This window comes from Taudactylus pleione, unplaced genomic scaffold (genome assembly GCF_031769625.1).
Source record: "Taudactylus pleione unplaced genomic scaffold, aTauple2 ptg000135l, whole genome shotgun sequence".
In the NCBI taxonomy this organism is placed as follows: domain Eukaryota; kingdom Metazoa; phylum Chordata; class Amphibia; order Anura; family Myobatrachidae; genus Taudactylus; species Taudactylus pleione.
The window spans coordinates 5962283-5978170 of NW_028284537.1; the positions used below are offsets into that span (position 1 = coordinate 5962283).

At 46.1% G+C, this 15888-nt stretch overlaps 1 protein-coding gene across 8 annotated transcripts in view; it reads left to right on the plus strand.

The window, feature by feature from the left end:
- The window catches only part of MAGI1 (membrane associated guanylate kinase, WW and PDZ domain containing 1), a 576221-nt gene that overhangs the window by 508676 nt on the left and 51657 nt on the right, over positions 1-15888 (plus strand). For all 8 annotated transcript variants that reach the window (XM_088473383.1, XM_088473386.1, XM_088473385.1 and 5 more), the window contains one exon: positions 8652-8871. In XM_088473383.1, coding sequence (XP_088329509.1) covers positions 8652-8871 — 220 coding nt within the window. The remainder of the gene's footprint in view (positions 1-8651; positions 8872-15888) is intronic.

The following is a 15888-nucleotide window of genomic DNA, read 5'->3' on the forward strand; positions in this document are numbered from 1 at the left end:
TATATATACATTCAAATTGGATCATTAGCATAATTTCTCTGCATTGGTTATAGGGTACAATGATCCCTATGGCTACATGCATTTTATGAAAATTATCCGTGTGTTACTAACTGCTTTGGGGCTTTTTTACATTTAGATATAAATCAATGTTATGACAATCTCCCTGAAATGCTTTTTCCAAAGTAGGTACAGTAAGTATGCCTCCAGGAGAATAGTCCGCCATTGCGGTTCCCGCTTCTTTCTGTTTTGAAGTGGGCAGGGTGTGACCTTGATGATGTGGATTGCGTCATTATTGCCCCACCTTCATGCTGGCCTGTGATGGTGTCTTCACACCTGCTCCTTGGTCCTCCCTCTGGGATTTCCTGGAAAGGAGGTCCAAAGATTACTGTTTTAAAATGTACCCTTCACCTACAAACAATGGAGGCAGCCATTTCGGTGAACCAATATTCCTGAGAATGGAGGCTCTAATGTTTACTAAGGATCAGTGATTTTGCCAAGCAATACGGCTTTTCATGATTGCTGGTTCAAAATGGCTGCCCCCACTGTATACAGGTGAAAGGTAAACTAAAAATTTACCTGTCACGCTGTTTTTGCTCCACCGTGATGGCCCCCATCAGAGATCTCTCACTCTCTCTGTCTACCTGTGTGTGTGTGTGTGTGTATATATATATATATATATATATATACACGCCCATGCCCGTGAATATTTGCTGCCTGCAAGGTATACAAGGTATGGTATGGCCTAATTGGCTTGCCGCACCATGTATGGGCACTGTTAAACAGCTACGTATGAAAGTAACAAGTGTCAGATTGCTTGTGTAGGGGAAATATCTGAGCTGGGTGAATGTAGAGCAACTAATTGCAAAGCTTCAATGCTAGTAACTGAAAAATCTATGGATCATATTATAAGGTTCATTAGACGCGGCTATAGAATTGATTTTGGATATAGAAAGGATAATGCATCCTTAAAGGGATTTTGCGCCTTCAGCTTCTATTTATTTGCTAGCTTGTACATTGCTCTTCATTCAGCTTTGTTTCTGCACTCTGTGCTTTTCAGCAATGATTTTATAGGACGTGACAAAACTGGTTATTTTTATCTCCCGTGGGCACAACACGTCAGTCACATGTCGTGCTCTAGGCATTGGCCGTGATTACATCCAGGAGACTAGCCTCGTGTCCCGGGACAACCACAACATACAACTATGTCTGATAATATAAAAACACGGCAGAAAAGCACAGACACAAGCTAGAAAGGAAAAACTACGTATTGAGTAAACTCTGCCAGAGGGCGGAAACGCGCCAATACATCCAAGTTATCTGAAGGTGGAGAATCCAGTTACAACTATTCTGGGAAATCAGTGTAGTAGTTATTTAATAAAATACTCTCTAATGGATGGGCAGCATGTGTAGGCTGTGTCAAGTAGTTAAGAATGTTGTTATGCTACATAGGTACTTCTTGTCATGACAATGATCAATAATTTATGGAAATCTATTCTCAATTGTTAGGCCTGGGCACTGCTCCCCTCTCCTAGTTATTCTCTCTGCATCTTAATTCTCTAATGCTCAGAATTCTTCCATTTAAAAAAAAAAAAAGTTATTTATTCTTTCTTTGATTGGCAGATTCTACCTGGTATTTAACACGTACAGAGCAAAGCAGAGATAATTTTTGATGGTTAACCATGTATTAAGGTATATGTTTTAAAATATTCTAGGAGTGTTTAGTAAATAGTCGTCTTTTTTTTTGGATGACGGATTTAACAGATGAAACGAGAAAAATAATATATCTCAATCTACATTGTTAACAAGATGATTCTTTACAGATTATTACTGTAACACACGTCTCCAATGTTCCTTGAGGGAGACGGAGAGCACTCGAGCAGGAAATTGATACCTCTTCATCTCTGGGGTTGAACCTCGCTGCCTTTTCTTTAATTTCATCTGATCATTTAACTCATCTGTTCCCAAAAAAAAGAAAAGAAAAGAAAATATTGCCGGAAGCCCCTCTGGCAGGAACGCCAGCTAATGTTCATTTTTCAGCTTTATAAATCTGTGCTCTATTTTTCTATTCTCTGCTTTGAGTAAAGAAAGTGCTGGAAGCCATAATTCATAAAGCAATTAGTGTTCTAAAAACCATTAGTCACAAATCTTATTAGGTGCTATATTTGACTCCCATTTTCATAATTGACACATACAGTAATGGTGTATAGTAAGTCCATCAACTGTTTGTTATGAGAGCGGAGTCGCTCTTGTGTATTTTTTTAGCCCCTGACTTTACACCTATCACAGTTTGATAAGTGGCTTCAAAAGTTTTTAAAGGTTGTCCGCTTGTGGCAATTTTGTACTTAAAAGAAGGAACCCAGCCCCTCTTATGTTGCTCTCTCAGTAGTGAACATAATAACAGTTATGTATGTGTGTGTGTTTTGTGTATGTGTGTGTATGTATGTACAGGTTGAGTCTCCCATATCCAAATATTCCGAAATACGGAATATTTTTGGCATGACTCGGATAATGAAACCTATAATTTTTGATGGTTCAATGTACACAAACTTTGTCTAAATCACAAATTATTAAAAATATTGTATAAAATTACCTTCAAGCTTTGTGTGTAAGGTGTATATGAACATAACTGAATTTCATGTATGTACACAAACTTTGTTTGAGCCACAAAATTATTGAAAATATTGTATAAAATGACCTGCAGGCTGTGTGTATAAGGTGTATATAACACATAAATGCCTTCTGTGTGTATATTTGGGTCCTATTCCCAAGATATTTAATTATGATATGCAAATATTCCAAGATACGGAATTTTCCCTTATCCAAAATACCCCTGGTCCCAAGCATTTTGGATATGGGAGACTCAACCTATATATGTGTGTGTGTATATATATGACCACCTCCTACATTTGAACTCAGCAGCGCGTAGCCCATGAAGTACGTCACGTGCCGTGCGCTGGGTATATAAGGTGTGCGATAGGCTGTCTACACATATAGCACTCATTGCTGTCATGGGTAAAAGGGGCGATTTATCTGAGTTGTAAAAAGGAACCGACAGGCTACAGTAGAGCAGCTCTCCGTCAAAATGAACCTGGGGGCCACCAGACGTGTGTCTAAAACGACAGTTCAGCGAACCCTTCTGCATAAGGGGCTGTGAAGCCTGCACCTATGCTAATGAAGGTGCATCGGCGTAAAAGGCTTACATTTTCACGCCTGTATCGGAATTGACCTCCGCTGACTGATGAAGGATTGCCTTCTCCGATGAGTGACATTTTCTGCCTCATCGAACAGATGGACGTTTGTTCTCTGATGTTTCTCGTCTTACACACCAACACCCTGCAACCATTGCTGGAAGAACACCAGCCTGGTGGTGGCAGCATTATGATCTGGGTAATGTTTTCATGGCATTCTCTGGGCCCACTCATCCATGTGGAAGGCACCCTCTACCGATTTGGTTATGAATCCATCCTTGCATGCTATTGTCTTCCCTGAGGCGGATGGGAACAATGCGACATGTCACATGGCTAGAAATGTCCGACAGTGGTTGGACTAGCACCACCAAGACTTCCAAGGACTTCCCTGACCCCCTAATTCCCCAGACTTGAACCCAATTGAGCATCTGTGGGACTACATCAATCGTTGTGTTCACTCTATGGATACTCCACCATACACCATCCAGCAGCTGTGGGATGCACTGCAGTCAGCATGGCTCCAGATACCTGTGCCAACCTACCAGCACCTTACTGAGTCACTCCCAGTCCGTCTAGCTGCTGGCTATTAGCTGGTGGTCATAATAATGCGACTTGACCGTGTGTGTGTATGTATATGTGTGTGTGTGTGTGTGTGTGTGTGTGTGTGTGTGTGTGTGTGTGTGTGTGTGTGTGTGTGTATATATATACACACACACTACCGTTCAAAAGTTTGGGGTCACCCAGACAATTTCGTGTTTTACATGAAAACTGACTTTTATTTATCAAATGAGTTGCAAAATGAATACAACATATAGTCAAGACATTGGCAAGGTTAGAAATAATGAATTTTATTTGAAATAATAATTTTGTCCTTCAAACTTTGCTTTCGTCAAAGAATGCTCCTTTTGCAGCAATTACAGCATTGCAGACCTCTGGCATTCTAGCTGTTAATTTGTTGAGGTAATCTGAAGAAATTTCGCCCCACGCTTCCTGAAGCACCTCCCACAAGTTGGATTGGCTTGGTGGGCACTTCTTGCGTACCATACGGTCAAACTGCTCCCACAACAGCTCAATGGGGTCAGGGCCGAAACTAGGATATCTGTCACCCGGTGCAAGGCAGCAATTTTGCGCCCCCTCCCTTCCTGTACCTGGATTTTGTCCTTGCTCCTCCATAAGGCAGTGCACTACTCAGACGTCCCTGGTATAGTGACTTACATTATTCAACACACCATAATGCCCATTACACATTATGCCACACAGTGTAATGCCTATTACCAAAGTGCCACTTACATATTTGCCTGACACCATCTTATACCCCACAGTAAGGCTTCTAATTACTTTCAAATTACCTGCTCATTGCCATGGGGTTTCATGCTGGTTGCCATGGGGTTTCATGCTGGTTACCAGGGGGTTACATGTTTATTGCTAGGGCTTACATGCTCGTTGCCATGGGGTTTATGCTTCTTGCCATGGGGTTTCATGCTTGTTGCCAGGGGATTTCACGGGAGAAGATGCAGCTTTCAGCATCTTCTCCCAGAAGCGCCAGCGTTTTCAGTGCCGGGAACGCTGTGTGCATTTCGCTGGCCTAACAGACACTAGAGGTCCAGTAGGACCTCTAGCATCTGTCTCCTCCTAGGTGGCGGTCATTTTTGGATGGCCGTTTTCAGCAGAGTCCATGCTAATCCGCATGGAATTTGCTGAAAACGGCCATTTAAAAATGGCCACCGCCAAGGAGGAGACAGACACTAGAGGGCCAGTAAGGACCTCTAGCATTTGTCTCCTCTTTGGCGGCGGCCATTTTTGGATAGGTGTTTTCTGAGTCTGCAGCCCCAAAGCCACCTCGAGTCAGCTTATGTCACCCCATGCAATCCGGCACCCGGTGCACGTGCACCTCTAGCCCCCCCCCTAGTTGTGGCCCTGATGGGGTTGAGATCTGGTGACTGTGCTGGCCACTCCATTACAGACAGAAAAAATGCTGCAATGTTAAAATGCTTTCAGAAGAGAAGAGTTACTAGTTTATTTTTATCAATTAATGAAATGCAAAGTGAATGAACAGAAGAGAAATCTAAATCGAATCAATATTTGGTGTGACCACCCTTTGCTTTCAAAACTGCATCAATTCTTCTAGGTACACTTGCACAGGAATTTTGTAGGATTATAGTCAGGTGCATGATTAACCAATCATACTAAACAGGTGATAGTGATCATCATTTTCATATGTAGGTTGACACCAGTGGCGGCTCCAGAGGCGGGGCTGCAGCACAGTCCAAAATTCAAATAGGTTGGTGTGGCTCCCCTATTTAAATTTTGAACTGTGCTGCACCTCTGGAGCCATCACTGTTTGAAACTCAGTCATTAACTGAAACAGAAACAGCTGTGTAGGAGGCTTAAAACTGGAACAGCCAAACTCTGCTACAAAGGTGAGGTTGTGGAAGACCGTTTCATGTCACGGGTCATACACCATGGCAAGACTGAGCACAGTAACAAGACACAAGGTAGTTATACTGCATCAGCAAGGTCTCTCCCAGGCAAAGATTTCAAAGCAGACTGGGGTTTCAAGATGTGCTGTTCAAGCTTTTTTGAAGAAGCCAAGAGAACTTGGCAACATTGAAGACCGTAGACGCAGTGGTCGGCCAAGGACACTTGGTGCATCAGATGAGAGACACATCATGATTACTTCCATTCGAAATCAGAAGATGTCCAGCAGTGCCATAAGCTCAGAACTGGCAGAAACCAGTGGGACCCATGCAGTGGTGTAACTAAATATTTGAAGGCCCCATATCAAAAGTTTGTACCACCCAATGGTGAAAAATGTATATAATAATTTTGACAAGGAAGATGCCCCCCCCCCCTCAGCTCTGAGCCCCATAACAGCTGCACCTCTTGCACCTGTGGTAGTTACGCCCATGGACCAGGTACACCATCTACTGTTCGGAGGAGTCTGTCCAGAAGTGATCTTCATGGAAGAATTGTGGCCAAAAAGCCATAGCTTCTACGTGGAAACAAATCCAAGAAACTCAGCTATGTACTATAACATAGGAACTGGTGTGCAGAAAAATGGCAGCAGGTGCTCTGGACTGATGAGTCAAAATTTAAATAATTATCTGTAACAGAAGGCAGTTTGTTCACCAAAGGGCTGGAGAGCGGTACAATAATGAGTGTCTGCAGGCAACAGTGAAGCATGGTGGAGGTTCCTTGCAAGCAGACCCAGCCCTAACCAGTTTGATGCCCTAGGCAAGATCTTGGATGTTGCCCCTTAGCAGCATTGCTAGTTCCTCTTCTGACCCAGCGCCCCTCTCCCAGCACATCACCCATCAGTACAGATCACAGCAGCAGCCAGCAACATCTATCACCCCTCATCCACAGAGCTGTAACTAGACATTTTGGTAACCTGTGCCAGCAAGCGCATTAGCGCCCCCACCCCCCGTGTGTCTCTCTGCAGACAGGCCCAGCCTACTGGACTCTGCAAACGCCCATGGGAGGAGGAATTATTGCAGCTGGGCATGCCCAGCAGCCCTCCTCTAGTGACCATTTTTGTTACTGCCCTTCCCCCACTGTGTCTGATCCCTGCTCCCGCAGCTGTATGAGCTGCCGCCCGATCATAGCTGAGCTGAGAGCTCCAATTATGGTAGGACAACAAGAGCAGAGGCGCCATCCGCCCGTCTCGGTCCCGCCATTCCCCGCTGTCAAGCAGAGCTGACCCTAGGCTTGGAATGCATGCCCCTAGGCATTTGCCTAGTTTGCCTAGGGCCGGCTCTGCTTGCAAGCATTCTTTGCAGCATTTTTTTCACACCTGCCTAATACTTGCACAGTACTATATATATATATATATATATATATATATATATATATATATATATATAAATAATCTATGCATGTATAATAACTATTATGTCTTCACATTTCAAATATGAGAGGGGTCAATCCTATTAGCCACAAGTTCCCTCTAGGTACGAGTAAGCGCCACTGTAAGCTACACTTATGTTACCTCTGGACTCGCAGATAATTGTTTGCAGCCCCATGCGAGCCTGGGGTAAATTGGAGCCACGAGGTAGACCAGTTGCGGTGGCATTTGCTGGCGTCTGTCTTTTTCAACGGCAACTCGCCCCCTTCGTGACTAATAAGATTGACCCTATATAGTATTATAATAGATTTTGACGAAAATGCATCCATCTTTAATGGTTTCTTGTGAGTCTGTGAGCCCTGAAAACACATGTAAACAACATTGAATGCAGTTACGTTTGGTACATATACCTGACTTGGAAAATGTTCTAGAAAGTTCAATTGGGAGATGGAGTGAAAGAATCACTCCACCCAAAGCGTCAAATTCCAGATGATGGGAGAGTCCCCAACATCTCTGCTGTGCTGACCCCATGCTTGCGGGACTCTCCTTAATTATGCCAACGCAGTCCTCATTTCAGACTGGTGGTGAGGAGCCTGCAGAGCAGGGTGCGCACAAGAGGTCGGGTCAAGTGCACAATAGACTTCTATGGTAAAATTTTTAGATAAGGTCTAACTTATGATATTCCATTCATAATTAATTTTTTACAATCCAGTTATTCTGCCAAACGAATGGAGCTGATTGCATACTCCTTTAGACTAGATTGGACCGATCTACAAGCTACAGGTGTGTCTACGTACATCTATCCTCCGTGCGCTACAAGTCGCGCCACATATAACGCGGGAGCCAGAGCCATAACTAGACTTTTTGGTTCCATGTGCCAGAGAGAGCAGTAGTTCACCCCCCCCCCATTTTTTAAATAGGAACATAAGATAGTGCACCTGAAAAAGGGCCATGGCTTCATATGGAAGGGCCAGGGAAGACATGACTACAGACTTGGTAGTGCCAAGCGTAGTTTAATGCGTCTTTTCACCTTCAAATGTGTCTTATTCGCACAACGATACCAATATATAGCACAAGCAGCTTCTGCTGATTAAAATGATATGCAGCATGTCTATGTTCTGTGTGTGACTGCTTGGGTATCTGTATGCAAAATGCTACGTTACAGTGTTACGGCCGCTGACACTGTAACGTAACATTTCACATGCAGATACACCCGCAGACACACAGAGAACATAGGCTTGCCGCATATAATTTTAATCAGCAGAAGCTGCTTGTGCTATCTATTCACATCGTTGTGTGAATAAGACGCATTTTACATTAAAAAGACGCACGGAAAGACGCTCAGCGCTACCGAGTCACGCCACGGCATGGCGTGACTAGAAGGGCTGTTTAACGCGCCAGGAGGCTAGATGTATGAGGACCCATCTGTAGGATCCGGAAGTAGAGCTAATCTTTGTTGATGCCACATAGGCTGATAGACTCTGCTCACTGAGTGGTGTGACCAACAATGTTATATTTCTTTAACTGGGTAAAGTTACGCAAAGCTGACAAAATGGGGTAATTAACTGAAAATATGCCTTCTAAGTCAATAATTCCTGTTTACAATTCTTTTCCACCAGCTTCCACAACTTGAAAGGAGAGACAGCCAAAACAGTTCACAGCATAGTGTATCCAGTCATCACAGCGGGCACACTGCCTCACCCCTCCGCAGCGCCCCTATTGTCCCTGACTACCCAACCGGCGAGGCACCATCTGTGGACCAAGTTGACGGCTCAGGACAGAAAAAGCCTGATCCATTTCAAATCTGGGCCAAGTCCAGGAGCATGTATGAAAGCAGACGTGAGTATCCCATTGTTAGCTCATATTTGGCGACTTGGACAATGCTGGTGCTGAGAGCTGATTGGTTGCAGTGGGATGCAGCACATTTATGTTAGTGCATTACATTAACATCTGCATTCTTAGACACTTGTTCTACAGAAGAGGTTGGCATTGGGTAGCTCCCCAACAGGGGGATGCTGGGAGTTAATGGTGCGTTTATGCACTGATCTCTGCGGTGACAGAGTTTTCTGTACTGAGACGCAGGATCTACCTGAAAAGTGTCCACTGTTTAAGTATGATGTAAGCGACACATTTTCCCTGTTTGAGGTGTGAGGGAACACTTGTGATGCTGGCGGGCGCCATGTGCCATTCCGGAACCACACATCGCATCGAATTTAATTCCTCCCTTAAATAACGCACTTTCTAGCTGCATCTATCGTGCTTTGGAAGCAGCTCGCTACAGCGCAGATAAAACACATTATTTTTACCCAGTGTGTATGAACCCCAAACCTGTTCTACAATGTTACATTATTATTTTAAATTTCATCATATTATTACTTTGTACCGTAATAACCCTTCATACCCTGCCTCTGTCAAATGACTGAGGAATGTAATGGAGCGTATATATTTCCCCCCTCGGTGGGCAAAGTACAGGAATCCCAGAACGTCAAACTGATTGATGCTAATTTCTTTGAGCAACGACTTCAAAGATCTGCATGTTTGTAACCTTGACATAACCGTTAACAGGCTGGTATGCTTTCCAGATAGGGAGGAAATTGACCACATACTGTATTTTGTCAGGTTTATTTAGCATGAAAACAAATGCAGACTACTGTGTGTGCGCGCCTATAAATTGATTGTCATGTTCCGGTATTTGGTAAATGCATGCTACCATGGCTCTGACTTGCAGTATAGTCTTCATCTTTCCACTGGCTGGAATATATTACCTCTTAAATCTAGTGCGGGAAGTAACCTGTGGCTTCCCGCTGTTATTAAATTATTTAGGGGATGGATTGGAAGTAAAATTCAATACTGGCATGTAAAATATACTAGTATGAATGTGGAACGTCGTAAATATTCCATACTTTTATTCCTCAGCATGCATATCACATAGCCTCTAATTAAACAATGTAGGCAGTGTAGTAAAGTTATGGAGGAAAATAGGTCTAATGTTCTAAATAAAAAATATCTTCATTAGCAGAATTATTTTACAGTGCAATTAACACCCCCTTAAAGTAAAATAAAATAAAACCTTCCTGTGTTAAGTAAACAGGGAACCATACGCTCTCGACTTTTTTGAAACCTCGGAAGGCTTCTGTGTGCTACAAAAATCGCATAGAAGTTACTCACTGCATGCTAATCCCACGAGCCTCCCATTGCACATCAGTGACTTGAATCCATAATATGCCCAATTAGCTGTCATGTTTGAAAGATCCGATTTGGTTTTAATCAAGTTACATTACCTGTTTACAGGTAAGTCAGAAAAAATGTCCGCGGAACTTTGCGTTTCTTGTTGGACTACACTTTTAGGGGACTATGTATCAAAGCTTGATGAGAGATTAAATTGTGAGAGAAAAAGTCATAACCAATCAGCTCCTAATTGTCATTTTTCCAACACAGCCTATAAAATGTAAGTTAGAAGCTGATTGGGTGGTGATTGATGTCTCACAATTTTATCTCTCATCAAGCTTTGATACATAGGCCTCTTAGTTTGGCATATTGCTGTGAGAACAATAAGCCCTAGAGCCTGATTACAGCTCCTGCCACAAATGCCTAATCCATAGCCATAAGATCTTAACACTCTGTAGAAATTAAAACACGAGACATAAGTGGCGTAAAACAAACTTCTATTTCAATAAAATAGTATGGTGGCAGAGGAAACAATGGCCAACTGATCAGTGAGACCACTTGACTCCTGCAAGTTTACTTTAAACAGCGTCTGCATGGGCCAGCGATGCCCGAGAAGTGTGAGGTCTCCGACTCCCATTCCAGTAACACACAAAGCCCACCCGGCCAGGTATCGCCACTGCCCGCAGTAGATTGAAATCAGCCTACACAGTGTATTGTAGAGGAGTGCAGCTCACAAGTGCAGCAAGATGGCTACTGGGTCGACAATCTTTTCCCGCCAAAAACTCATAAAGCTGACATATTACAAACAACATAAAGGGGAGAGAGTGAGGGAAATGCAGGAAACAGCCATCCACCCACTATAAACTCACAAGACACACCCCAAGCTCCACCTCCCTACAGCTATGTATTGGACAATCAAGCTGTCACCACACATAGGGCCTTATTCCGGTTGGATCGCACGGCTGCATTCACACGCACCCGCTAGCTGCGAAAATATGCTAATGAATGCAATCTCACGGCAACCGCAGCTCTATACCAAGACGCCCATCACTGTATAAAGCCGCCCACTGCCCATGACATGCATCCGCAAGTCAGCGAAAACATCGAGTAACATCGGAACCATTCGCACAGTTGTGGTTGCCCTAACCCTACCGCACAAGCAGCTAAACTTCCTGTCGCCATCTAGACCTCTGCCAGCATATGTAATCGCAGGGGCTTAATTATGCACATGCGAACGCAGCCGTGCGGTACAACCTAATTAAGGCCCCTACTTAACAAAATATAGTCTACAGTGTCAAAATGTCATTTAGTGCACTACCTTGGGGTTTAGAGGCCATCAGGCTTACTTCAGCCCTCTGGTATTCTTCTAGTTGAAAATCTGCAATGTGAGTCAGGCCAACTAACAATGGCACAAACACCACACAAGCGTCTGACATTGGATGGCACAGGCAGGTGCCCATTCTGGTCCCATCGTTATAGCCCTAATACTGGTTGGCAATGATTGATGTAGTGGTGGTTTCACATGAGAGAAGGGAAATAACAAACTGAGTTTTGTGTTAGAGCAGTTGAGAAACATCAATATATAAATAAAGCACATAAAATAGCTATTGACGATTTCTTTAGTTTTTAGAGGTAGTTTATCTTGATTAAGGTAAATAACCATCTAATTAGGCAAAAGACCAAGAAAAAACTCCATTAACTGAGTTATTGACCTGCAAATGCCAAGTGAAACTGTTTACTTTTCTTAGTCTTTTTCTATTAAATGTTTTCCGATATTGTACTGCCGCTGTAAGTATGATTATTTATTTTCATTAGATCATATACGGGGTTTTTTACCCATATTATTTAATTTAAAACCAGGTTAAGGTTTATATTAATTTTCAAGTCCTCCCCTCTATTTTTTAATGCTATGAACCATGCGGTGCAGTTAATGTAATGATCAGGTAAACTCCTTTTGTTTTACTAACAAGCAGTTTAGCTACTTGTTTATGTTCATGTCTCATTCTTCCACTCGCTAAAGCTTCCAAAGCCAATCTGAATATAGGGAACGGGGATAGAACGACCTGCAGCCAATCGGAACAACTGAGTATTCACAGCAGGGGAATCTAGCGGTAGGAGATTGGAGGCAGCACAAAGCCACAGATTGAGAGTTATAAAGTGGAAGGAATAGTCCTCCAGCAGTGCAGAGAATATAAGGAGATGAGAAATACATAACCCCAACGATTTTGGTTGGACAGTCCCAGTTTTTGAGGACTGTTCCAAGATTAGGATATTTGTCGATTTACGAGGGGTTGTGTGGTGTTGCACTACAGCTTGCTGTGCAGGCAAGTATTTCCAAGGCACGTGAACAAAAAAATGCACTTTCTACTTCAGGGTCCATAGGGTATCCACAGGATACCTTGGGGTATAGGTGTGACGTCAGTCGCAGGGCACCAAAGAGTTAAGCTTTCAGCCTCCCAGGATGCACTAGGTCCCCCTCCTATACCCCGCCCCCGGGCCAAGGCACCTCAGTTTAGTTTGGTGCCCGGCCGGAGTCGGGTGCACCTGTTGGAGTGGGGGCTAGAAGAGCCCCTGAAGCTTTTTCTTCATGCAGCTGTGGCTGCACATCTGGATGAACAGCATGGACAGTCAGTCCTGACGTCCATGCTGTCTTCCCTACACCCCGCCGGTACCAGAACGCCGGTACTGATCCGGGGATGCTGGTGGGCGTCTGGGGTCACAGCTAGCGGTGACCCCAGATGTTCCGGACCATGGCCGGATTCAAGGGGGACAGAGGTAAGCAGCGGGGTTCCGCGGTGGGTCCCCGCTGATCACATGGTCCTAAGTCCCCAGGCAGGGGGCTCCCTGGGGACTGGCTGCAGCGTGGAGCCAGGCGACCAACCTGCGCTTCCACTACCCCCTGGGACAGCGGACCGCAGCAGAGCGGTAGCGCTGCGGCGTCCCAGGGGTTAAATGCATGCCAGGGGAGCGCGCCTTCCCTGTCTCACAGCCGGCGCCTCCCCCGCTGCACACAGCCCTCTCTGCACTGTGCTGACTGGTCCTGTGTCAGCGCTCCTCCCCCAGGCCAGCTTCTCTCTGCTCCTCGGCGGCCATCTTCTCTGCAACGCATGGTGAACGCTGCTGGAAGTCTGGAAGGAAGCATCGTGGTCTGGGTCCCCCCGCATACCTCTCCTCCGCTGTGGCTCAGGTCTGTGTATGCAGCGCTGTGTCCTACCAGGCCCTGTGTCTGTGTAGTTGAGTGATCAGCGCTGTTAGTGCAGGAATTGTTATTTCTCTGCATTGTATGTGACTGTGCTAGCGCTGCCTGTAACTTTTCTTCTCTAAACTGTCAGCTTTATTACTGTCCCTGTTCTTTCTGCTAAAGCCCTTGCGGTGCGGTGCTGCAGGGTGGTCTCTCGCCTATTTAATACTTAATTGGTGAGAGAGGTCACATACGTGGTGCCATCATGTCTGAAAGTGATTTTCCCCTCCGGCTACAGTGTACCACGTGCAAAGTACCGTTAGCGGAGGGGGAGGGTAGCGCGGAGGGCCTTTGCCGGCAGTGTTTGTCCATGGCGCGGCCTATTACGGTTACAGCACCGGTACAGGAGCCGCCCTGGGCTTGTTTCGCTCAGGCGTTAACAGCTTTAGTGGGCCAGTTAGCTCCGCAGCCCGCGTTTACTCCGATGGGTTTGTCCCAGCAGTCTGTGGTGTCGTCACCCATGCAGGGGTTCCCACGACAATTGGTGGTACCCCACAGTCTCCCTATTTCCCCGCTCCCGGGTTCTCAGGAGCCAGCGTGGGTTAACTCCCTGACGAGTTCTGTACAGCACTTGTCGGATGTGTTGCAAGGGGAGTCTGTGATGCGGCCTCATAAAAGGCCGGTGGCGTCTCTGTCCGCTCCTTATGAGGATGACGAAGGGACGTCTGATGATGGGGAGATTCTGGATCCTTACGATCAGGAACCTTTCCATACTAAGGACGCTGATGCTAAGTCCAAAGTATATATTCCTGGACTTATTCGGGCGGTCCGCACAGCCTTGGTGATTGAGGACGAAGTTCCCCCAGCGGCTAAATCTAAGTATGCCTTTTTCAAAGATGATGTCCTCCCTTAAGGATGCTACGGACCGCAAGGTAGAAATCTGCCTGAAGTCTGCTTATTCCCTTGCAGGGGGGGCAGCACGGCCGGCTATGGCCATTTGCTGGGTTGCCAGAGCGATGGAGCGCTGGGCGGATTCATTAGAGGCTTCTTTTGAATCCGACTGTCCGGCCGAACAGGCGGAGTTGATTGGCAATCTCCGTGATTCGGCCACCTACATCAACGAGGCGGCTCTAGACATTAGTACTCTGGTGTCTAGAATTTCTTCAGCAGCGGTAGCTGCTCGTCGCACCTTGTGGCTGCGATCCTGGAAGGCGGACGCAGATCCAAGAAAGGTCTGGAAGCGTTGCCGTTTACCGGAGAAGTTCTCTTCGGTCCGGATCTGGATAAGATTGTGGCCACGCTGGCGGCAGCCAAATCTGCTTGTCTCCCGTCGGCCGCTGCTCCTTCTGGTTCTGGACCATCGTCCTTTCGGTCATCTAGGGCCCAGGGCAGGCCCAAACCACAGTCGTTTCCTCGACAGGCTGGCCCTAAGAAATCGGTCAAGCCCCGGAAACAGGCATGGAGTACCAGACGTCCGGCCCCCAAGCCAGATGACAAGCCTGCGGCCTGACGGTCCGGGTCTCCCCTTGGGGGATCCCAGGGTGGGAGGCCGCCTGCTGCAGTTCTCCCGGTGTTGGTCGTTCACTACGACAGACACTTGGGTTCTGGAGGTGGTCTCTCACGGGTACGCCCTCTCCTTCCGGCACAGACCCCCGGCTCGATTCTTCACCACGGGTCTACCATCAGACCGGAACAAGGCTACGGAGCTGCGGAAGGTATTGCACACTATGCTCCAGGCTGGAGTTATAGTGCCTGTTCCATTCTCCCAGAGGGGCCAGGGTTTCTATTCAAATCTTTTTTTGGTACAGAAACCCAATGGGTCATATCGTCCGATTCTCAACCTCAAAGCACTCAACAAGTCTTTGCGGGTCCCGAAGTTTCGGATGGAGACCCTACGGTCCATCATTCTGGCGCTGGAACCTGGGGACTACATGGTGTCATTGAACTTACAGGACGCTATGGCGGTCATGGCGGCTTCTCTGCGGCTGCAAGGAGTCCGCATGTTGCCGTACTTGGACGACCTGTTATTGGTGGCAGGATCTCCAGAGCTCCTGTTACACCACTTGGACCTGACCATTGCACTGCTGCAATGGCACGGCTGGCTAATCAACTGGCAGAAGTCCACTCTAATCCCGTCTCGGAGGATTCTGCATCTTGGAGCCTTATTGGACTCGGGACAGCAAAGGATCTTCGTGACGGAGGACAAGATCTCTGCTTTACAGTCAAGGGTGCGCAGTTGTCTGCACAGCCGCCGGGTGTCCTTACACTCGGCGATGAGGTTACTGGGCTCCATGGTGTCGGTGTTCGACATGGTGGAATACGCCCAGTTTCACTCCAGACCTCTGCAGCACCTGATCCTGTCCAAGTGGAACGGGCTGCCTCAGTCTCTGAAGTTCCAGACGATTGTGCTCACCCCGGAGGTTCGCCTGTCCCTTGCGTGGTGGTTAAAGACAACCCACCTCAACAAGGGACGTCCGTTCTGGGTTCCAAATTGGGTCCTGTTGACA